The sequence below is a fragment of the Asparagus officinalis genome, chromosome 1 (assembly GCF_001876935.1).
Source record: "Asparagus officinalis chromosome 1, Aspof.V1, whole genome shotgun sequence".
NCBI lineage: Eukaryota > Viridiplantae > Streptophyta > Magnoliopsida > Asparagales > Asparagaceae > Asparagus > Asparagus officinalis.
Genome location: NC_033794.1, coordinates 91278384 through 91301935, shown reverse-complemented (window position 1 = coordinate 91301935; position 23552 = coordinate 91278384). Strand labels below are relative to the sequence as shown.

General features: G+C 40.1%; 1 protein-coding gene and 1 long non-coding RNA gene across 3 annotated transcripts; both read left to right on the top strand.

The window, feature by feature from the left end:
• Positions 5899 to 10889, top strand: LOC109827971. The gene is made up of 3 exons (XR_002243547.1): positions 5899 to 6120; positions 10411 to 10524; positions 10716 to 10889. It is a non-coding gene; the product is annotated as an uncharacterized LOC109827971 (long non-coding RNA).
• LOC109827955 (probable LRR receptor-like serine/threonine-protein kinase At3g47570) lies at positions 13845 to 18276 on the top strand. 2 transcript variants are annotated; one of them, XM_020394983.1, is made up of 2 exons: positions 13845 to 16542; positions 17651 to 18276. In XM_020394983.1, exons 1-2 carry the CDS (start codon positions 13857 to 13859, stop codon positions 17998 to 18000), a joined length of 3036 nt encoding a protein of 1011 aa, XP_020250572.1. In that variant the 5' UTR covers positions 13845 to 13856; the 3' UTR covers positions 18001 to 18276. The 2 variants fall into 2 exon arrangements, with proteins under 2 accessions (XP_020250572.1, XP_020250578.1); XM_020394989.1 differs by having other exon boundaries at positions 17697 to 17866.

The window sequence follows — 23552 nt, the reverse complement described above, 5'->3', positions numbered from 1 at the left end:
ACTCCCACCACCCCTGACAGAACCCTTGCTACACCGTGTCGAACCTCGAGTTTGATATGGATTCCCTCGACTCAGTCCTCGAACTGATGACAGGAAGAGTATATATCTAACGGCGATGAGATATATCATTGTTTTTTATTCTTGTTTCCTCTGAGAAACGAGAGTTTGTCTGAGATCTTGCTCTTGTTGTGCAGCAGAGGTGCTGCCTAAATTTTCACTGCACACAACAAGGGTCAGAAGAGAAGGTGACCAGGTGTTAGGTCTGAAGTTTGATCAATGGTCCTCGAACTGATGACAAGAAGAGTATATATCTCACGGCGATGAGATATATCACTGTTTTTTATTCTTGTTTCCTCTGAGAAACGATAGTTTGTCTGAGATCTTGCTCTTGTTGTGCAGCAGAGGTGCTGCCGAAATTTTTACTGCACACAACAAGGGTCAGAAGAGAAGGTGACCAGGTGTTGGGTCTGAAGCTTGATCAATGGAGGAGATTATCAAGAAGTTGAACCCCACGGAGCTGTCAACTTTGTTGAAGCTGATAAAGTTGTCGGCTGGTGAGAACGCGACAAAACCATCCAAGAAGTTAGAACTTCCTACCATAGATCTGAAGCTTGATGGACCGGGTACTTACCTGAGCTGGTCATAGCGGGTGAGATACACCCTTGCCGGGAGGAACCTAGAGGGTTATCTGACAGGAGAGGTGACAGAGCCGGATGAGGACTCGGAGGGAAAAGATGAGTGGAAGGCCACTCATATGTTGGTATACATCTGGCTCCTCAACTCGTTGGTCCAGTCAATCGCCGCCACAGTGGATGACATTGAGAAGGTGAAGGACGTCTGGGAAAAGTTGAGGAGGACCTATGATGGAGTGGGGAATAACCTGAGGGTGTTCCAGATTAAGGGTGAGATCGATACCACAGTCCAGGGAGATAGGACTGTACATGAGTATGCCACAGAGCTGGAGCGGTTGTGGCTAGATTATGATCACTTCTTACCTCGGGCAAGCTGCAAGGACCCGAGATGTAAAGAACAGGAGGCCTTTCTACAGGAGAGGACTATGGTGTTTCTCAAAGGATTGACATCAGAGTTCGCTCAGAGAATCGCTCTGCTGCTAGCTTAGCCGAAGATTCCAACGCTTGAGAAGGCTGTCTCTGCTATGATCCAGGAGGAGACTCGCATTCGGCTACAAGCGGGGACAAGTGGACTTCCTGTGGTGAAGTCAGCACTGGCAGCCTCTAGCAACACTGGATCTAGGGGAGAGACTCGACAGTGCTACAACTGCGGTGCGGTGGGTCATCTAAGGCATGCTTGCACCAAGCCACCCAAGGAAGGAGATTCGGGTGGACGTGGATAGTTCAGAGGTCGTGGTCATGGCCGTGGGGGTCGAAGAGGTGGAAGAGGAGCAGAGAACCGGGCGAATCTGACGGTAGCAGAGGAAGAAGAAGCTGAGGTGGTCTTTACTGAGGAGGATCGTGCTCTCCTGGCGATACTCAGGAGGGAGCAGCAAGTAGCAGGGGATGGGATTGAGGAGACATCCACTTCGTTCTTCGGCAGAGGCAACACTGCTACCTATGCTCATCCGACCAAAGGTACTGATGACATACATGCTCTTGCTTCAATGTCTCCCGACAGATCATCAGCATGGATAGTCGACTCCGGTGCGTCTCGCCATGTGACATGTAATGCTAGTGAGTTCTCATCATATACTCATTTAGCATCGCCTGATAGTATTCAAACATCTGATGATACGTTTCAGCCGGTGGTTGGTAAGGGTACAGTCGATTGTACTGGCTCTGTAACTTTGTCTAATGTTTTGCATGCTCCTTCCTTTCCAGTCAATCTTTTGTCCATTAGTTCTATCATCTTCCAACTAAAATGCATTGTTTCTTTTGATATTCCCAAGGTGATTTTCCAGGAGAAGGGGACAGGGCGGAGACTTGGGACTGGCACATAGCGTAGTAGACTGTGGTATCTGGATCGTGAAGGGTTGGATTCAGCATTGGTGTCAGTCGTAGAGGAAGCATGAGTAGGATCTAAAATGAGTGCTGAGAGTGAGTTAATGCTTCATCACCAGTGTTTGGGACACTCATCTTTTAGTGTTTTAGGTAGATTGTATCCTTCTTTATTTGAGAAAGCAAATAAACAGAAACTTGTGTGTGATACATGTGAGTTTGGAAAGCTTACTAGAAGCTCTTATGTTAGTTCTGGTTATAGAAGTTCTCATGCATTTGACTTGGTACATTCAGATGTTTGGGGGCCTTGTTCCACAAGTTCTATGAATGTATACAAGTATTTCGTTACATTTATTGATTGTTTCTCTCATGTGACTTGGTTATACATGATGAAGAATAAGAGTGAAATGTTTGGGTGCTTCCAAAACTTTCATAGGAATGTTCAGACTTAATACGGAGCAGTGATGAAGGTATTGAGGTCGGATAATGGGACAGAGTATACCAACAGAGCGTTTGAAGAATATTTGTCAGCTCAGGGAATACATAACCAGACAACCTGTCCATACACACCAGCTCAGAATGGGGTAGCGGAAAGGAAGAACAGACATCTTTTAGAGGTTGCTAGAAGCATGATGATCTCTATGAATGTCCCAGAAACATTGTGGGGGCAAGCAGTATTGACCGCAGCAGCGCTGATCAACAGAATGCCCTCGAGAGTGCTGGATTGGAAGTCTCCGTATGAGACGTTGAAGGGAGATAATGATTGGATTCTTCCACTTAAAGTGTTTGGCTGTGTGTGCTTTGTGAAGGACAACAGGCCATCTGTCGGGAAACTTACCCCTAGAGCTATGAAGTGCATCTTTATGGGATATTCTGCTACTCAGAAGGGATATGTTTGCTGGAGCCCGATGGAGAAAAGGTTGTTTGTGAGCATGGATGTGCACTTTCGAGAACTCGAGCCATATTACACTCGATAGGTAAATTCATCCGTTGGTAACTCGCCCAATACTAGAAGTATGATGTGAGAGGAGGAGAATGGTGAGAGAACGGTGAATAATGTGGAGAAATCGATTTCTGTATCGATTCCTTGGGAGGGAGAATTGGTTGAGGAGGAGCAGGAGAATGTCTGTATCGATTCCTTGGGAGGGAGAATTGGTTGAGGAGGAGCAGGAGAATGAAGAAGAAAAGGAAAATGAGACAAGAGGTGTTAGGCCCACGGTTCAGGGGGAGCTACTAACCTATAGTAGGAAGGGGAAGCAAATGGCAGGAACAGTACCTACAGTGCCACTAGTGCTGCCAAGTCTCTTGCCAATGCCTGCCCCGACTCCTGAAACACCTACACCATCATCTGTTTCATTCCAAGGTGATAACATTCCTGTCCCTACTCCTCCCACACCAATATCAGTACGGAGGACTACTCGTAGTAATGTGGGAAATCCTCCCGATAGATATGGTTGAGATCTTACTCAGTTTGTATCATATTCTAATATCCACCCTGCACATGGGGTATTCATTGCATCATTGGACTCTGTTACTGTACCTAACAATTGGCAGGTTGCTAAGAAGGACCTAAAGTGGAAAGCGACTATGCATGAGGAGCTAGGGGCTCTTGAGAATAACCGCACTTGGGAGCTAGTAAAACTACCAGAAGGGAAGAGAGCAGTTGGATGCAAGTGAGTCTTCACTGTGAAGCAAAATCCAGATGGACAAGTTGAGCGCTACAAGGCTCATCTAGTGGCAAAAGGGTATAGTCAGACATATGGCATCGATTATGATGAGACTTTTGCACCGGTGGCAAAGATGAGCACTGTTCGGACCTTAATCTCTCTGGCAGTAAATGGTGGATGAAAGTTACACCAACTAGATGTGAATAATGCATTTCTTCATGGAGATCTAGCGGAGGAGGTATACATGGAGATATCACCAGGATTCGATACAGATCAGACAGTGGGTAATGTCTGCAGATTGAAGAAGTCTCTCTATGGGCTGAAGCAGTCTCCTCGTGCTTGGTTTGACAGATTCAGGAGGGCTATGATTGGTATGGGGCACCAGCAGATCAACGCTGACCATACTGTGTTCTTTCGACAAAGTGGAGGCCACATTACTATGCTGGCGGTATATGTGGATGATATGATTATTACAGGAGATGATGAGAAGGAGATTGCCCAACTCAAAGTGAGACTGGGTAAGGAATTCGAGGTGAAAGATCTTGGCTTGCTTCGATATTTTCTTAGGATAGAGATAGCTCGAGGAGCTGAGGGGATTGTTCTCTCCCAAAGAAAGTATGTACTGGATCTTCTCAAAGAAACAGGAATGTTAGGGTGTAAACCTGTAACTACACCGATCGATCAGAAGTTCAAACTGAGTGCTGAGGCTGGAGAGCCAGTTGATCGTGATAGATACCAGAGACTGGTGGGCGGTTGATCTATTTGAGTCACACACGTCCCGATATCTCTTTCGTAGTGAGCGTGGTAAGTCACTACATGCATGATCCGAGGAAGGGTCATATGGACGCAGTGTACCAGATTCTTAGGTATTTGAAGAGTGCCCCCGGAAAAGTACTGATATTCAGGAAGAATGAACATATGAGCATTGAGGGATATTGTTACTCAGATTGGGCTAGCTATGCTGATGACATGAGGTCCACCTCAGGATACTGTATCTTTATAGGAGGTAACTTGGTCTCGTGGAAGAGCAAGAAGCAGTCAGTGGTGGCGAGGTCAACAACTGAAGCAGAGTATAGAGCTATGGTCTTGGGAGTCACGGAATTGTTGTGGTTGAAGAGTATGTTGGTGGAGCTGAAACTGGATCAAGGAGCAAAGATGAAGCTGTGGTTTGATAACAAGTCAGCCATCAGTATCGCTAATAACCCAGTGCAGCATGATAGAACCAAACACATCGAGATCGATAGGTTCTTCATCAAAGAGAAGTTAGATAGTGGATTACTGGAGTTAAGTCATGTTTCAACTAAAGACCATGCAACAGATTGTCTGACTAAGGGACTTACCTCAGTAGATATGGTTAGAGGATGTGACAAGATGGGCTTAGTGGATATCTTTCACCCATCTTGAGAAGGAGTGTTGACATATTAGAATAGTTAAGGGGTTATTTGTAAGATGTATTTGTAGGGGGCCTATATAAGCCCATGTTATTTCATTAATAAGATTAGGGTTTCTATTCACAATTGTATGTATAAAAATAGAAAAGAAGCAGCAGCAGTTCAAAGCAAATATGTTCAATACAATTTAGAAGCACATGCATATGACTAAAGAAGAAACCTCCAAAGACCAAACATCGTATATAATAAAAATTAGACTTCTACTATTTGGAAAGCTAATGATGTGGGATCCGTTCCCGCTACCCACTTCATATTACTTATTCTCCATGTAAGACTAATTCTCATGCGAGCACGGAAAAAATACTTGTAAATAATAAAAAGAGAGAGTTTTGTTATGAGTTGGAACCAGTATGTTGGTGGGCTCGCGTAGACTACATTACTTTCACCGAGTTAAAAAAAGTGAGAGTGGTCGGTTTCGGTAGGCACCAATTTAAAGTCACTAAATCCAACCGAACCTGTTTGTTTCAAAAAGCGAGCTGAACTGCCTTAAATCGGCCAGTTCGATCGGTTTGTTCGGTGCAAACCACAGTTTGCTCAGCCCACTGCTAACCATGAAAGACTACCAGTCTGTTTGGATGGAGGGTAGAGAGGGGGAAGAGAAGAGAAATTTCATTTTAATCTTGATTGAGAGTTTCATTTAGAAGGGTAGAGGAGGGAAATGAAGGAAAAAATTGAGCCAAAATCTTACACCCCAATTTGGAGTGTAATGGAGGGGAAAGGAAAGGAAGAGGAATTTTCCCCCTTCCTTTCCTTCTCTATGAACTCCCGAACATGCCATATGAGGTATCTTGAGTGCTAATTAGAATACGGAGGGGTTGGATCCAAAATAGGACCGAATGAAAGAGTAAGCTTTATACAGCCGACCTAAAAAAATTGGTTAAAAACTTTGGTGCGGCTTATTGTTGTTAATAAAAGTTCCACTGGGAAGGAGGAAGAACGAGCAGCAAAACGGAAGTACTGGACTAAAATGAAAAAATCCAAGTGGAGGGCCATCGCTCGTCCAAGTACTTCCACGTCCTCCGCCTCCTGTTCCTAAATTCTCTTTTGGCTGTAAGTATTCTCCCCCCTCTGTTTCTACGCGCTTGAATTTTTTATTGTAAAATTTCATGTTTAATTGTAATGTTTTGACATTGGTATATGGCCTCAGCTAGCTATGTCCTGGGATTTTCCCTTCATCTCATGATTCTCATGGTCATTTTGACCGAGTATAAAATTTAGATTTAATTGCGAGTAGACCCCCTCGGTAATTTTTTTTAACACTTAAAATAGTTAAAAAAGTTTTGAGAAGACGGATAGATCCATTATAGTTTTACTGGGTAAGGTTAGATCCCAATTGCTATTTTTAAAAAGAGTCAGATAGAACTTACAGGGGGCCTATTCGCAGTTAACCCAAAAATTAAACCCTCAACCCATGAAAATACTTAGTTATACTTATCCTTTTGACAGGTTAAGCCAAACTTAGGAAATAGAAAAACTTTTTGCCCAGCTAACTTTTCCAGGGTAATAACAGCCTTGTTTAATTTTAACCACTTTTTCTTTTACCCGATACCAGACGAGCCGTTAGTATGTTATTGTAGAAACGACGAAAACATTGGAGAAGATCAGAAAATTTGATACAGACAGACATTTGGGTGCTTTCTGGTCGACCGCGAGCTTTGGCGTGGTCGACCGCAAACGTGCATTACTACATGGTGTTTTTCGGTTTTCTAGCCGGTCGACCGCGGCGTCAAGTGCGGTCGACCGTGGACTCTGTAATGTATTTTTTTGGTTTCTGCCGTTCTGTCCGGTCGACCGCGACGATTTTGGTGGTCAACTGCTAGTCGGGTTTAGGCCTGATTGCGGTTTTCTGTTCTGTTTGGGATTGCTGTTTGATATAAATAGCAACCATATTTTAGGGTTTTTTTGGAGCAGTCAAGGGTTTGTTTTGAGCACAGAAAAAAGATCTTTCTGGAGCTATTGGTTAGGGTTATTGTTTGAGAGATTGAGAGCTTTGTTGGTGAGATTAGTTGGTTTGTTTTGAGTGATTTGTACTCTCAGTTTGTACTCTCATTCTCTATTAGTGAAAACCTATCCCCTTCTTACCTCGTGAACGTAGGCAACTTGCCGAACCACGTAAAATTGGTTGTTTGTATTTATGCTGTTATTTTGGATTGTTTGGCTTTCTCTCTCGGCGTTTGGTTTGGTTCCTCGAAGCACAATGATTGGTGGCTTCCGCGCACAACAAGTGGTATTAGAGCACAACAAGTGGTATCAGAGCTTGGGCTACGCTTGGGCTACGCTTGGGCTAGTTAGAGGAGTAGATCACTTTGAAAGTTCGTCTAGGGCTTCAGTTGGTGATAAATGTGAGATTTTTACTATTGTGGATCTTGTCTACCGTCGTATGGGGTGAGATCTTTTGGAGGCCCTTGTTAGGGTTTCAGTTGGAGGTAAAAATCTCTTTGTTTCAGTTTGGATCTATTTTTTGTTTGTTCCGCATTGGTTTGTTGGTGCTTTGAGAAAGATGACTAAGAAAGAAGGAATTTTGAGGCTGAGATATTTGATTGTTGATGCCGTGCATGGATTGTTGAGGAGTGTCTTGACCTACAGATTGAAGTCCTGTGAGCACATTGGTATGAGCAAGAAGACCGAGGTGGAGTTTGACACTTGTATTCACCGAGCGAAGGTCTTCTAGGTGGTGTTCATTTAGGCATTCGGGGGCCTTCCAAGGAGGCATCATTGGGAGGTAATCGGTATTTGGTTTCCTATGTTGAAGACTGTTCTAGGCATTTGTGGGTTGCAAACAAGTCCCGTTGGTATGAAGTCCTAGTAGTCAACAACAGATGGAGAAAGTGTATTAGCAGAAAGGTAACATGTTGTTCTGTTTTTGGTAAAGGTTCTTTTCTGCGTTTGTGCTGAGCTCATGACAGTTTGAGATAATTCATTGGAGAGGAAACATTGGGGCGACGAGATGAGATGACAGTTTTGATGGGTTATTCCTTACTGGAGGAGGATCGACGTTTGATGTCGAGCATTAGTTTTGGTGTTCGGACTTCGACATATTTGGGTCATCTTAGTCATAGGTTGTCGACTACTGCGTTTAGAGATTTTGGATCTGGTGGAGCTGCTTTAGATTTTGGGATGTTTCGGATGTTTGGTTGCGCAGCATATGGTTACATTGAGGATGTGAGATTTGATCCGAGTGTACATTTGGGATTCAAAGGCTCGTTTGGTTATCAGTTGATGGGCTTTGATTTTGTTCTGAGCAGGTATGTCACATTTGACTCTTGACAGGTGGAGAGTGTTGATCAGATCGTTGAGATATCACAGCGGATGGAGGGTGATGCTATTCCACGTTGGGTGGAGATTATTCCACATACTCTAGATCATACTGTATCGTTTGGGATTCCAGCTGAGGTGACACAGTTTGGGGATCATGTTGATTTGGATGCAGATGATGAGTTGGTTGATTCGAGTGTAGCTGGTGGATATAGTTTGGATTTGGATATGACTGTTGGTTCACCTCAAGTGGAGGCGTTTGGTTTATTTCACTTTGGGACCATTGAGAGAGCTATCAGCCGCAGATTTATTGGTGAAGAGTTGAGAACTCTTCTATTGGATTGAGGGTCTTTAGAGGCCATTGTGGGTGAACTACATGAAGGCTTGATTTCTTGGGCAAGATGATACGTAGGCAAGTTATTTATGATACAGCCGGTTTGGTGAGTTGATACCGACATTTGGAGTTTGTTCACATTCTCATTTGGTTCCCGACTTGATGCGGATTGAGTCCGTTGTTGTGATTTTGTTTCACTTCGTACTGGAGGCAACAAGTGGGACATTTGGTTTGGTTGGTGTCAGCTCAGTTTTGGGAAAACTTCGCCGAGATGGAGAATTGTAGAAACAACGAAAACATTGGAGAAAATCAGAAAATTTGATGCAGACAGACATTTGGGTGCTTTCCGGTCGACCGTGAGCTTTGGCGTGGTCGACCGCAAACGTGCACGACTACAGAGTTTTTTTTCGGTTTTCTGGCTAGTCGACCGTGGCGTCAAGTGCGGTCGATCGCGGACCCTGTAATGCAGTTTTTGGTTTTTGCCGTTCTGTCCGGTCGATCGCGATGATTTCGGCGGTCGACCGTCAGTCGGGTTTGGGCCTGATTGCGGTTTCCTGTTCTGTTTGTGATTGCTGTTTGATATAAATAACAACCATATTTTAGGGTTTTTTTTGGAGCAGTCAAGGGTTTGTTTTGAGCACAGAAAAAAGAGATCTTTCTGGAGCTATTGGTTAGGGTTATTGTTTGAGAGATTGAGAGCTTTGTTGATGAGATTAGTTGGTTTGTTTTGAATGATTTGTAATCTCAGTTTGTACTCTCCTTCTCTATTAGTGAAAACCCATCCCCTTCTTGCCCCGTGGACGTAGGCAACTTGCCGAACCACGTAAAATTAGTTGTTTGTGTTTGTGCCGTTATTTTGGATTGTTTGGCTTTCTCTCTCGGCGTTTGGTTTGGTTCCTCGAAGCACAACGATTGGTGACTTCCGCACACAACAGTTATCAAGGCAACACGTGTAGTATGTCATCAGAATAGCCCAAGTTTAGGTCACACTTACCACATATTTGAAGGATGCTCAATCTACATTACCATATAAAATTATAACTCTCAACCCTTATCACAACTTTGGATTCACAATACCTGTTAGTTCTTTATGAAAATAACATATCAGTTTAAAATGTCGCCATTTGAGAATCATAAATTCTAGTTGTATGTTAGCGTAATTAAGTTTCGGGTTTACCGCTATTAGTTAGCACTTGTTGTTTCTTTGTGTTGTACAGCAGCTTAAGATGATGTTTGTCAATCCATTTCTTTATATTATAATTTTTGGGGATATTGTTTTCTTTCAGCTCTTGCTAGAAGAAATCTATATATGTTGACTGGTCAGGTGCTTATCAAATCCTCTTTAAATACTTTAATAATCTCTTTCTAATTTCTATTTTCGAAAGTACACCGAGGATTTAGTTTAGGCACAAGTCTGAAACGCAGTACTTGAGTCATGATATAAATATGTTTTCAGTTGAGCAGTTATTTGCAGCATATTCTGTTAAAAGTATTAGGAAGCTTGGTTGTAGGTGTTGATATGCAAAGGGTCTTCTAAGTGCAGATAACCTGGGGATGCTTGCTATAATAGATAGAGCAAAAATCTGGTTGTATACGTTTGCGTTTGTTAGAATGCATCAACAATGGATGTATGGGAAAAATATTATAGGTTCTAATGTTTGCTAGAGAACTGTATATCGATCTTCATCTAAGTTGAATGTTCATATCATTGAGGAAGATGCTGAAAGGGCCATATAAATGTTCACTTGCAGATTACTTACACTGTGACATCGCCTGAACTTGCTTTTATGGGAGACGCTGAGTCAGATGTCATTGTTGATCCATACAATAGTGACACTTTAAAAACAAAAATTCTTGTCATGGAGGTACTTACTTTATCCATCATGTATATTTTTGTTGATGGTTCTTAGCTCTTTTATCATTTCTGGATTATCTTCAGGGCTTAATGGTTCTTTCACATATTTCCCCCACTAATTTTCTTCTCCTCATTCTAATTTATGAGTGGTACGGTTTACATTACTGCTAATAGAATATTTTAACTGTGGGATTTCCGTAGGGATATGTTAGAAGAATCACGATGCCAACCACTTGACATTGTTCGGGAAAAAAATTTGATGAATTAACAGTTGATATGTGCTGGTGTATGTATGATCTTTACGATAATTAGATTTATTTATTGCTTCAGTTGAAGAGTTATATCTTGTTTAAAGATGATCTCCAAATCAACTGTACCTTTTCTTGGGGTTAATGTTTCAGTCTAATGAGGAAGATCATTCTTCTACGGTTTGATTTACCTGTCAATTGCTGTGTTTGCCAGGCCTTCGACTTGGTACATATGGGACTGTACATCTCAAATGCAAGTTGTAAGGTAGATCTCAAAATTTTGATTATAAAGTAAGCCAATATTTTACTTTCAATCTTTCATAATAAGCAACAAAATAGAATAGTATCAAACAAAAACACAAGTTATAACTAAGTAAGCAATATTCACATAAATTATAAAGACCATAGGCTAGACTACCCAGACACTTCGTCTAGGATGCCGTATCCGTGTCTAGCACTTCCCTTATCTGTGTCCGTGTTGGACACTCTCTAGACACTTTTTGAATATGTATAAACATTTATTCAGATGTTTACTCAATATATAACACATGTTTTAGGTCGTGATACACTTCTTAAACATAATCATACACTTAACCTCAAATTTGTGCAACTCATTGGACTCCAGACATGTTCGATTTAGCACATGCCTAGTTCATAAATATGATTTTAAAGGGTCGAATGGATATCTAGTTAAGAAACGAGCGGTTTTTCAATTTCTCGAACCCTAAAATAAATTTATGATTATAAACGATTTACTAATTATTAGTAAAGAAGTTATTTTTATCATTTTAATTTTTATAATTTTCATAATTTTTTGTATTTATAATTTATGTAATTTCAAATGATTAGTAAATAATAATATGATTTTTAATTAAAATTTTGTTTAATTTTTAGTTATGTATTATTAAAAATTTAAAGAAATAAAAAATTTAAAAAAATCGGGCCAGCCCGGAGCCCGGCCCGCTCAGGCCCGGGTCGGCCCATTTGGACATCTCTACCTGTACCTCAGGAGTCGAAAGATAACAATTATCTCGAACCCTTCACCAATCGAGTACTCTCGCATTAACTGCCCCGACAACATCATCATTACTCTAGCCCCCATAGTCTTTATGACTCATCGGACCCAGTTAGCACTAAGCACCTGCTGCCATTCTCACAATAAATGACCAGGTGACTCACCTCATTCAACAATCGACACATAACACATGTTTATCGACCCGGCTTCCTAGCTGGACTCGCCCCAGGTTACCTTCTTACCCCTCAAACCCACTATAAAAGGAGCGGCACTGCATCAGGTAATTTCCTCTGATTTTTTTATGTAATGGAGAACTAACTCTATTTTTTCCACTCAAGATTAATTACTGACTTGATCGTTGGAAGAACACCCGGAAAACCCAACTCCGCCATCTTACGAGTTTATTCATGTGCAGGGAAGAACAACGAGCTCCAGAACCACTCATCATAAGGAGTTAGAGGACTCTAATCATTCCACAAATCATCACACAAATTCCCTATTTGATAACTGACATCAACATCAAGTTTTCAAAGCCCCATTATCTCATCAAAGCAGACCCTTTTATCGCTGATTGGTGAGTGCCACACAGTTTTCAAATTTCAGCTGACTGGTGATGTTATTGTTTGATCAGTGCTTTAAATGCCAGTTTTAGAATTTGAAAACTTGGCACCCAAGATTTGACCACCCAAGATTTGACCTGAAGCTCCGTATTCAATTGAAATAAGGCAAGATAGGTGCCAAAAGTGTGAGGTTAGGTTTTGGGCGTGTGACGTGGATGCGCAAAATTAAGGCTTTTCGTCTTCTCTTATTTGTTTTTCGTCGTGGAGTATGTCCAGCTCAAAGTGAAATTCTACATAAAACCCCATCTTTTGGTCCATTATGATATAACGCCACGAAGTTAATGTCACATAACCCTCCTAATTTTTTGGCATGTCGTGTTTACAGGTTTTGCAGCATACCCCCTAACGGTGTAACGGGGTTTATTGATGTAACGCCCTGCCCCGGAATCCCGGAATCCCGGAATCGGTACGGTATTAGATCTGATGGACTGGCCTCACAAATCACCACATGTTTTTTCAGGACGTTTTGTCCTCACTCACGCTCCCTGGAAAACTTCCCAGGGATTACCCATCTGTGGAAGAATCAGAAAAACCAGATTTTCTGGCATAAGTCGACTTATGGTAAGTCGACTTGCCAGTGTGCACGAGTCGACTTACGATCTGTGCTGGAATTGTGAATTTTCGCTCTGCCAAGTCGACTTATAAAACCTGATAAGTCGACTTATAAAGTGTTCTCCAGTTGCTGTTTTTTCTCTGCCAAGTCGACTTACGCACTCTGTTAAGTCGACTTACGACAGGTATTTTGCATATTCAGGTTTCCTGTTTGCACTCTGATTGGGGTTTTATTTTGGTATAAAAAGGGAAACGATTTGTGAGGGTTTTACATTAGAGATTGAGGAATCTTTTGAGCATTGTGAGAGGGAGATATTGTGAGCAAGGTGAGATCTTTGGTTGAGGGTTAGTTTGAGAGAATTTGTGTGATTGTAACCCTTTGTACTCTCATTGATTTAGTGAAATCTCCCCATCCTCTCCCTGTGGACGTAGGCAAGTTGTCGAACCACGTATATCTCTGTGTTTGGATTGATTTGGCGTTATTGGTTTGATTTGTGTAAGAGTTCAACATTTCTTCTACTCGTGATCACAGGTTCGTTGTGAGTTCGTGCAAGGCTTCCGCATAGGCGCACGACACCATCCTAGAATTTCTCTAGGAAACTTAACTTTGGAGTTTCTAAGAGTTGGGTTCCCGAAAAGAAGATGCATCTTGGTGGCATGAGTATTCCAATCAAATCTATCAAATACTAATCACATCACCCTCTCAAGGGTTAGAGTATTACAATTGAAACTTCAAGAAAATAACGTTGAAAGGGGGTTAGTGGCATTTTTAAAACTCAGGGTGTTGTCTCATAATGCACCAAATGTAGGGGGTTTATGTGAAATTTGCCCTTCTTTACGTATAACTTATATATATCTCTTGCGGATACAAGGGCCTAAGCTTGATCTTCTCTCATTCTTGCCGCCGATGGACTTTAAATCCAGTCTCCCAAAAAGATATCTATGGTTCCCATTTCTTATTATTAACACCACCATCCTTCTTTCTCTGTCCACAACTTCATCAGCAGGCAACACAAGTGATTACCTTGCTCTTGTGTCCTTCAAATCTCTCATATCTGATGATCCCCTCGGAGCCTTAGCATCCTGGAACAGCACCAATCCCAATTTCTGCCAGTGGCAAGGCGTCATCTGCAACGATACCGATCACCCGCAAAGAGTAAGCGGATTAGATCTCAACTCTCTAAATCTCACCGGCTCAATACCACCCGCCATATCCAATCTCACATTCCTCACAAATCTTGACCTCTCTGCCAACAATTTCCAAGGGCTCATACCACAGGAGCTCGGTCGCCTGCTCCAGCTCCAGTATCTCAATCTGAGCTTCAATTCCCTTGGCGGCGAAGTTCCTGCTAGCTTAAGTAACTGCTCGCATCTCCGAAGAGTCGTTTTATACACTAATATGTTGGTTGGCATGATCCCGGAAGGGCTCGGTTCGCTTTCAAATCTCTTGTCAGTTAATCTCGGTGAAAATAGTCTCTCTGGGCCAATACCGGCGTCTTTTGGCAACATCTCTTCCCTAACTGACATGCTCCTCTATAATGCTGGCGTGGAGGGAAGGATTCCTGACAGTCTTGGGAAACTCAAGAAGCTCAAAATCTTTCAGGTGTCGATGAACAATTTATCAGGTGAAATCCCTTCCTCCATTTACAATCTCTCGTCACTTCAGTACTTTGTGGCAGGAAATAACAATTTGGTTGGCACTCTTCCGCGGGGCATGTTCGATGCTCTTCCAAATCTTCAGATGGTCCTTCTTTTCGATAACCGTTTTAACGGGCCTATTCCGATTTCGCTCCCTAACGCATCCAAACTGGTAGAGCTTGATTTTAAAGAGAACAGCTTTACGGGTCCGATTCCTTCGAATCTAGGAAATCTGAGGAATCTGTATTGGATGAATCTAAATGCTAATTGGCTTGAGGCTAGTCAGGCTAATGGCTGGGACTTTCTTACTTCTCTAACCAATTGCACACGTTTGGGGACATTAGGACTTAGCAACAATAGGCTCGGTGGCATACTTCCGAGCTCTATTGCGAATCTTTCATCGCATATGGACATATTATCAATAGGAGAGAATCAGATTGCTGGAAGTATTCCTGACGGAATTGGAAACCTTGCCAATTTAAGCGCGCTTCTTCTTCATGGGAACAAGTTGACAGGTGTCATTCCTTCTGAACTTGGTAGCCTTCGAAAGTTGTATGCATTGAGGTTATCAGGTAATAGTTTCAGCGGGCAAATTCCGTCTTCTTTTGGTAATCTCACCCAACTCGACCAGTTAGACCTGAGAGCTAGTGGAATTGAAGGAAGTATTCCAGTTACTTTTGGCAATTGCAGGAGTTTGATTGCATTGGATCTTTCTGAAAATAAACTGAATGGTTTCATCCCGAAAGAGCTTTTTAGCATTGTATCTTTATCTGAGTTACTGAATATATCACATAATTTCTTATCTGGTACTTTGCCCTTTGAAGTGAGTAAGATGACTCATCTATCTGCATTTGATGTTTCGAATAATCGTCTGTCAGGTGAAATTCCTAGCAGTCTTGGTGATTGTGAGAGTTTGGAATTCCTTTACATGCAAAACAACTTGTTTGACGGAACCATTTCTCAATCCATGAGCAGATTGGAAGGCCTCAGAGAGCTAGACCTTTCAAGCAATAACTTGTCAGGATCCATTCCTGGATTTCTAGGGAGATCTTCTCTAGTGTATCTTAATCTTTCCTTGAATAATTTTGAGGGTGAGGTTCCAAAAGAGGGCATATTTCTGAACGCAAGTGAAGTTTCAGTTATCGGCAATAACAAGCTTTGTGGGGGTGTCCCCCAACTGCATTTGCCTAGATGTTCTACTCAATCTTCGAGTAAACATAGCTTGTCGAAAACTCTTATAATTATCATCTCAGTTTTCGGTCTAGTTCTATTCTTGATCGTGTTACTGATTGTCTTTGTTATTCTTCACCGGAAGAAGGTTTCAAGACTGAAATACTCCTCAAATTCCTTAAAAGATTCGCAATTTATGAAAATTACCTATGCAGAATTAGCCAGAGCTACTAATCAATTCTCTTCTTCCAATTTAATCGGTGCTGGAAGCTTTGGTTCTGTGTACAAGGGAATTCTCAACGAGGGTATCGTGGCAGTGAAAGTATTGAACCTTAAGGAGAGAGGAGCATCAAAGAGTTTCATTGCTGAATGCCAGGCCTTAGGTAACATCAGACATCGTAATCTGGTAAGGATCTTGACTACTTGCTCGACAGTGGATTCTCAAGGTAATGATTTCAAATCTCTCATTCTTGAGTTTATGTCGAATGGGAGTCTAGAAGATTGGTTACATCCTGAGGTACTTGAACAAAGGAACTTGAGCCTTCTTGAGAGGTTGAATATTGCTATTGATGTGGCTTTTGCTTTGGAGTATCTTCATCATCATGCTCATAAGCCTATCGTACATTGTGATCTTAAACCTAGCAATGTTCTATTGGACGAGGATATGTGTGCCCATGTGAGTGATTTTGGCTTAGCAAGGTTTCTCAGTGATAAAGCTGCTGAGTCTGATGAATATCAAACTCTCTCTGCCGGAGTAAGAGGAACGATTGGGTACATAGCACCAGGTGAGTGTTCTTCAAATGTTGTTTTCATCTATTTTATATGTTCTTACTTTGTGGAAATTTTTTGAGAATATTCTTGGTTTAGTCTTAGTCGTCGTCAGCTTGATGGAGATATAGACATCAGGAATGGAAATTGATATGCTGGAACATGAAACCACGTTATATATGTTTTCAAATTCTGCATTGCTCCCACTGTACTAAGCATCAGTCAGTATTTTATTTTTAATACTTGGGATCCCTCATGATGTTGAGTTAAAGAGGCTATAGATTATCAAATCAAACACAGTAGCAGCTAGCTAACTTGCAAAGTGTTTCTGTAGTATTATATGTCTATATCCACAAAATACCTGTGGATTTGAATAGTATTAAGTTTAACGATGCGACTATGTGCTAGCAATCTTTGTAGTGAACAAGAAGCAAGATTTCCAAAAAAGAGTATAATCAAGATGAAATGTTGAAATGGATGAGTCACAATAAGAAATCAAAGGACGAAAAATGAGCAGTCATAAAAAGCTGAAGCTTAAGATAATTTCAATCAAGGATAGCATTAGGGGAAATTACTTAAAATGATTTGGAGATGTAGCGTCTAAAATTATTAAATCCATAAGTGATAAGGCCCACTTTTTGAAAGAGTGGCTAGCTCAGACAATAGATCAAAGTGAACACGGATTGAGGCAGTACCGAAAGATTTTGGAGAAAGAGGAGAGCCTAATCCAAAATTTTGGAACAATGGATTCATTGTTGATGTTAGCTCTTTCGGTCAATTACTTTCCTGAGGGACTGACCTCCGCTGGTAGCTTAATTCAGCCAAAACACATGACTTGGAATCAAAACTCTAAAATCCAGCATAGTTTTTTTCCTCAAAATCTTCCCTTATGACACGGATTGTTTTTGCATACGAGATTCCAAGATAACTTGCAAACTCTAATATAATAAGAAAATATAAGTTTAGAATAATTAACAAAACTATTCATGGAAAGCCTGAAAATTCTTCTTCTCTGTCTATAGCATAGTAGCAAAATTTTCCTGCGTGTAGATATGAGAGTTTGTATCTAATTACTTCAAATTGAATTACTTTATACTCATTTGATATATGAATAATGAATTACAGAATACGGAATGGGAACTCAGATATCTACTTGTGGTGATGTCTTCAGTTACGGGGTCCTTCTGCTAGAGATATTTACTGGAAAGCGACCTACTGATGCGATCTTCAAAGATGGTGTAGGACTTCACAAGTTCGTAGAAATGGCTTTTCCTGATCGATTATCGGAAGTCTTAGACCCATACATTTTATCACAAGCGAGCAAAAACGAGGCTAAAAGCTCTTCGATGGAGTATCACTGCTTGGTTTCAGTGCTTAAGGTTGGTCTGTCATGCTCAGAAGAAGATCCAAGAGCTCGAATGGACATGAGAAGCATCACCAGGGAACTGGTCGCAATTAGAGATTTGCTTCTTTGAATGAATTGCTTTACAACTTAGTTTTCCCAACGATTGCATGATACCAGCGAGTAACTTGTATGTATTGATATGATAATCACATGTATATTCTCCTTCTTATAGACGCAATGTACAGAAATAGAGAAAGAGGAAAAAATAAAAATAAAAATAAAAATACAATGGTTCACAACTTGAAATACAGCTGTTAAAAGAAGATTCAAGGGCATGTACATGAGAACTGTCGCCAGATAAATGGTTGCTGTTAGAGATTTGCTTCTTATCTTAGATTTTTGTTAATTTGGTTTGTACTCTATGAGCATGTATACGGTGATACTGTACATTATGGTAGCAAGTACGTAGTTTGTTGAATGTAAATATGAAGACTGCTAAAGGAATGTAAAAAATGTTTTCTGCATTTAAATAGGGTTTTAACATCAAAACCATATTAACTTTTACCAAAATTGATGAATACTTTTGTTTTCTTTTTTATGAATGTCACCTTTACTTGCTAACATGCTTTTTAATGTCACACCTTTTTCTGTTTTTAGCAAAAAGACTATGTGCATGTCCCGACTATTATACCATCCAACTTCCTCACATGTTTTACATGTGATACCCTATTAGCTCAAGGCCTATTAGCTCACCCCACCAAACCCAGGTAAAAGAAGGCCTATTAGCTCACCCCACCAAACCCAGGTAAAAGAAGGCACATGAATCTCATGTGCTCTTTTCTTCTTCTTCCCTAAACCCCATCTCATATCCGACATTCAAACGTGCCCTAAATCATTACTCTAGATGTTTGTTCCCTAAACCCTCTCTCCTCCTCCCCTTCTTCCCTAAACCCCGTCTTCATTCTTGCTTACTTTTCCCTAGTGTTTCTAGCGTTTTTGTTTCAATTATCGATGACTACTGAATATTCAACAGGTTCTCCTTCATATTCTCATGGAAGATCCATAGACGTCTTGTATAAATGTAAATTGATGGCTTCAATACTAACTTCAAAGATTGAAGCTAACCTAGGGAGATGATTTTTCACTCGTCATTTTCCAAGTCCTTCAATTTGTGATAAAAAATATAATTTTTTATGTGATATGATGGTGAAATTGTTGGGAGGCCAAGGGATGGTGAAATTGTTGGGAGGTTAAGGGAAATGATGAATAGACTAATTGCTAAGAAGAAGAAAATAAAGGAAGAGCTTCTAGAGATGAGCAAGAGGATAGAAGAGGATCTAAAGGAGCTTCCAAATGAAAATAATCAACTGAAAATTGAAAAGCTTTCAATCAAGAAGGAGATGCAAGAGATTAGTAGGAGAAATTCAAACTGCTTTTTTACATCCATTATAATTATTGTAATTGTGTTGCTTATGTTTGCGATTGGTGATAAACTGTAGAGTGTATTCTATGTATTGTCATGAAAATACAACTTTGAAAAAAAAAGAAAAAAAGAAAAAAAGAAAGGGAAATTAAACTGAATTCATTGTTGTGCTTGATGTTTTATGTCACCATATCATGTGTTTATGCCATTATCTAGAGAGAAACATATACAGAGTATGCAACTGATGGGAGATATGAGCACATAAACTCATAGTTAGTAGAAGATGAATACATACACTTGCAGATGATCATAAATTTACTCGTAGATAGAGGAAAAGTAAACATGCACATAAACTTAATGTTTCAACAAATACCACATTTACTTTTATATTTGCTATTGATACCAACCTTAAATATTTGAATTGATACAGATACCACCTTAACTTAAGGCAATTTTGATATGAACCACTTATTATTGTTAAGAAAGTCACAATTACCACCAAAATTTTGAAATATATACCAATCATAAAGACACATGAATCATTATTTATGGAAAATATAGCTCATATCACAAACCTGCCATAGGCAATAGGGTTATATACATCATTGTGAAGAAAATCATAAACAAACTACAGAATCTATACAAGCAACCTAAACATTTAACTATTTATATAGATACCACCTTAAATGTTAATAATGAATACATATTCCACCTTTTAAGTTCATGTATATCACAGATACAACCTACACTTTACAAAATATTACTTAAACTTTACACATGCTATCGTAAGTTTCCAAGATCATTGAGATAACCAAAATTTTCCAAAAAAAGGAAAAAAAAAAGAAAAGAAATCAAGGTTTTCATGCAGGCTTTTCTGCCCCCCCCCCCCCTTGTTGCATTTGTTGTGCTGCCTCCCTCACTTTTGCCACAGAAATGCAGACATTAACCCTACTTCTGACTCTGTTCAAATGCTCATTTGGTGTTCCTTCTACTAGAGTTGGTGAGTGACATGGTGTGTAGTCTTGTGTGGGTGAAAACGCTTGTGAGAGATTGGTGGTTGTCATGAAGGCAATCTGCAATTAAAACAAGAAGAAAAATATAATGTATCATCAAGATAGAGGCATATTAGGTACACGACTATTTATTCACCTCACCACTTTCATGAGGAGCTCCTATGTTGGATTGTTGTGGCTTCTCATGGCTAGTACCCTATACAATGAAGATAGAGACCTATTGTTGTCAAATTTAAGTTTTGAATAACAATTGGTTGAAAATACACAAAAATTAAATACATGTGAGATGTCATTAAGATAGAGGCCTATTAGATAGATGACAATATTTACTCACTTGATCACTTTCATGAGGAGCTCCTGTATTGGATTGTTGTGGCCTCTCTTGGCTAGTACCCTATATCATGAAGATAGATACATGTTGTTGTCAAATTCAAGTTTAAAAAATTGATTGAAAATACACAAAAATTAAATACATACTCCTTGATTTAACTTTTTTGTCCTACCCCCTTTCTTAGGTGGAGGTTTAGCTTAGGTTGAAGTTTTGGAAGTCTTCTTGTTGTGTCCCTTTGTTCACAATTCCTACATCTACTATGTAATTTTTTCCTTTTTCACCCTTTAGCTGGATGCAGCTTGCTCTCCAATCTCTCTTCTTCTTCTTTTCTTTGGCCTCTCTAGCATAATTCTTGTTTGAGGAGGGTGTGGTTTAGGATATACTGTCTTAGGCCATTGCTTCATGCCAGGGAGAGGTGAGATATTCATGTCATAAACTAGAATATAGGTTCTCTTTGTATATGCCTCATGCAAAAAATCTTCAACAGGCATTCCAATTTTAACCAGAGCTACAACTCCATGTATTCGAGGTAACCCACTGAGTTGCCATTTGTTACATTCACATATTTTTGTCCCCAAATCCACCATGTAGGTATCATCTTTTTTATATTTCACTTCAAATTTGTCATTTCCTACTAAGTCAGTCTTACAGTGTCTTACCTCATGCTTGAGAAATTTAATTTTTTTTAAATGCCTTTAGCACTAGAAGCCACTCCATCTTAGAAATGTTCTCTTGTTTGAGAATGAACCTCTTCATAAGAATCCTCCTAATAAACTCCATGCATGTGAGAATAGGCTTGTCCCTTGCTTGAAGAATCATTTTGTTGAATGACTCACACATATTATTCAATAAGTAATCTGGCTTGGTGCTTTCCTTGAATGCATGCAAGCTCCAATGTGAAAGACCTTCAGCCATAAGATAGTTGTAAGCACCATCATCTATGTACTTGATAATTTTCATTGCCTCATAAAAATCAATTTTTGTATAAGCACTACAAGCTCTCCACACATAGCATCTTTGAAAGACTTCCCGGTAAATTCTTGTTTAAAATTGGCATATATATGCCTACAATAAAATCTAACCTCAGCAGTAGGTACAACTATCCTCATAGCTTCAATTAAGCCTTACACAAGCAATAGAAGCTTGAATGTATTAGCATAAGGTTGGAAAATATGCAAATATGACACACATAAAGTTACAAATACATTATACAGTTTCTATGGTTAACACATTAACTTCTCATAACATATACAAATAACAGATTAACTTCTTATAACATATACAGATAACACCTTACTTCGTAATTTGTGTCATAAATAACACCTTATTGTTCCCAGTTTATATATTTACCACCTTATTCATTTTCTATCCAATACGTGTAATCCATTATACAAATTATAAGTACTTAGTTACATATAACTGTAAATAAATGATTTAATAGAAATGAAGTAAAAAAATAAGCAAATTAGAGAATTAGAAAGATCACCTTCTGCCTATCTCACATGAAAGCCCATCCATGTTGCTCCACCAGACCCAAATCAACAATTAGTTGATCAATAAATCAACACCAAGTTTCTTCATTCTCCACTTCAGCAACTACATAGACAATATGATAGATATTGCCATTGCCATCCTTTCCTATAGCACTAAAGATTTGCCCTGTAAAACCACCTTTCAGATGGCATCCATCAAGGCCAATAAGTAGCCTACAACCTTTCTTGAACCCTTCTTTACATGAAACCAAACATACATATAGTCTTTGGAAAACTGGTGATGGGTTCCTATTGATATCATCTACTCTAACCAAAGCTGTGGTCCCTAGGTTTGTCCTCTCAATTTCAGCTGCATAGTCCCATACTCTTTTGTATTGAACACTTGTGTTGATGTACTAGTGATCACACAATCAATATGTATCCATATTTGGATAAGTTTATTGAGGGTTGATGAGAGGTCACTTTCTTCCCCAACTTTATATCTGGTTTTTAAATTGGGAATCTGAGAAATCTACACATGTAGAAATTCGTGAGAGGATGAGGCTTGGTTCCCCCGTTGCACCTCCGACAATCAAGTTAGCTGATGAATTTGAGTGTGGTAAATAAAAACTATGAGCGTTCTTGTGTGTGTATAGTATGATTTGCAATTTTATAGAATTTGACTTAGAATCAGATTCTTCTCCAATAATACATGTATTTATACTTGGTATAAGGGTAGATTGGTCACTTCGGCCGATTGTAGGAAGACGGTGGCAAAGTGTGGGTTGGAAACTACGTTAGCACTTGCTTTACAGGTGTCGGCAAGAGAGTGGGGGAAGGACCACTTCAGCATTAAACGAGAAGTGAGCGGTGGCAGGACGGTGGCCCACGTGGTCCGATGAGTCATGAAGACTATCGAGGCTAAAGGCATGATGCGCCTGCCATTCATTAAATACGATGTTGACACGTTGCCAGTGAGGATAGGCTCGAGGAAGAGGTTATTCTCTAGCTTTGTTGAAAAGTAATTCCTTTCGAGTCGTCTGGCAAACGGTCGAGTGGGCTCATGGTGAGTTGTCTGTGACAAAAAGGGGTGACAAGTATCACCTTTCGAGTCAACATGAGAGGGTGTCGACACGACAGGTCGGTTGAGTTGTTGTCCCTACAAGTCTCTGACCGCCAAGTTGATTGGGCGAATCATGCAAAAGTACACATCCGTAGCTTGGCACTGAATTGCACTTAGGCGAATGGGAAAACCATAACAACTTGCAACATCATAATGTTGGACCCTAGGGGGGTGATTAGAGTCTAGAGGCAATAATAGTGCAATAAAAATTATGACAAGCAATACACTACAAAAAGAAAAGCAAGAGTAAAAGAGATAAGGTTAGAAATTGTTATCCAAGTGATGCACGATGTGTTCACGAGGTTCGGTCTGCTGACCTA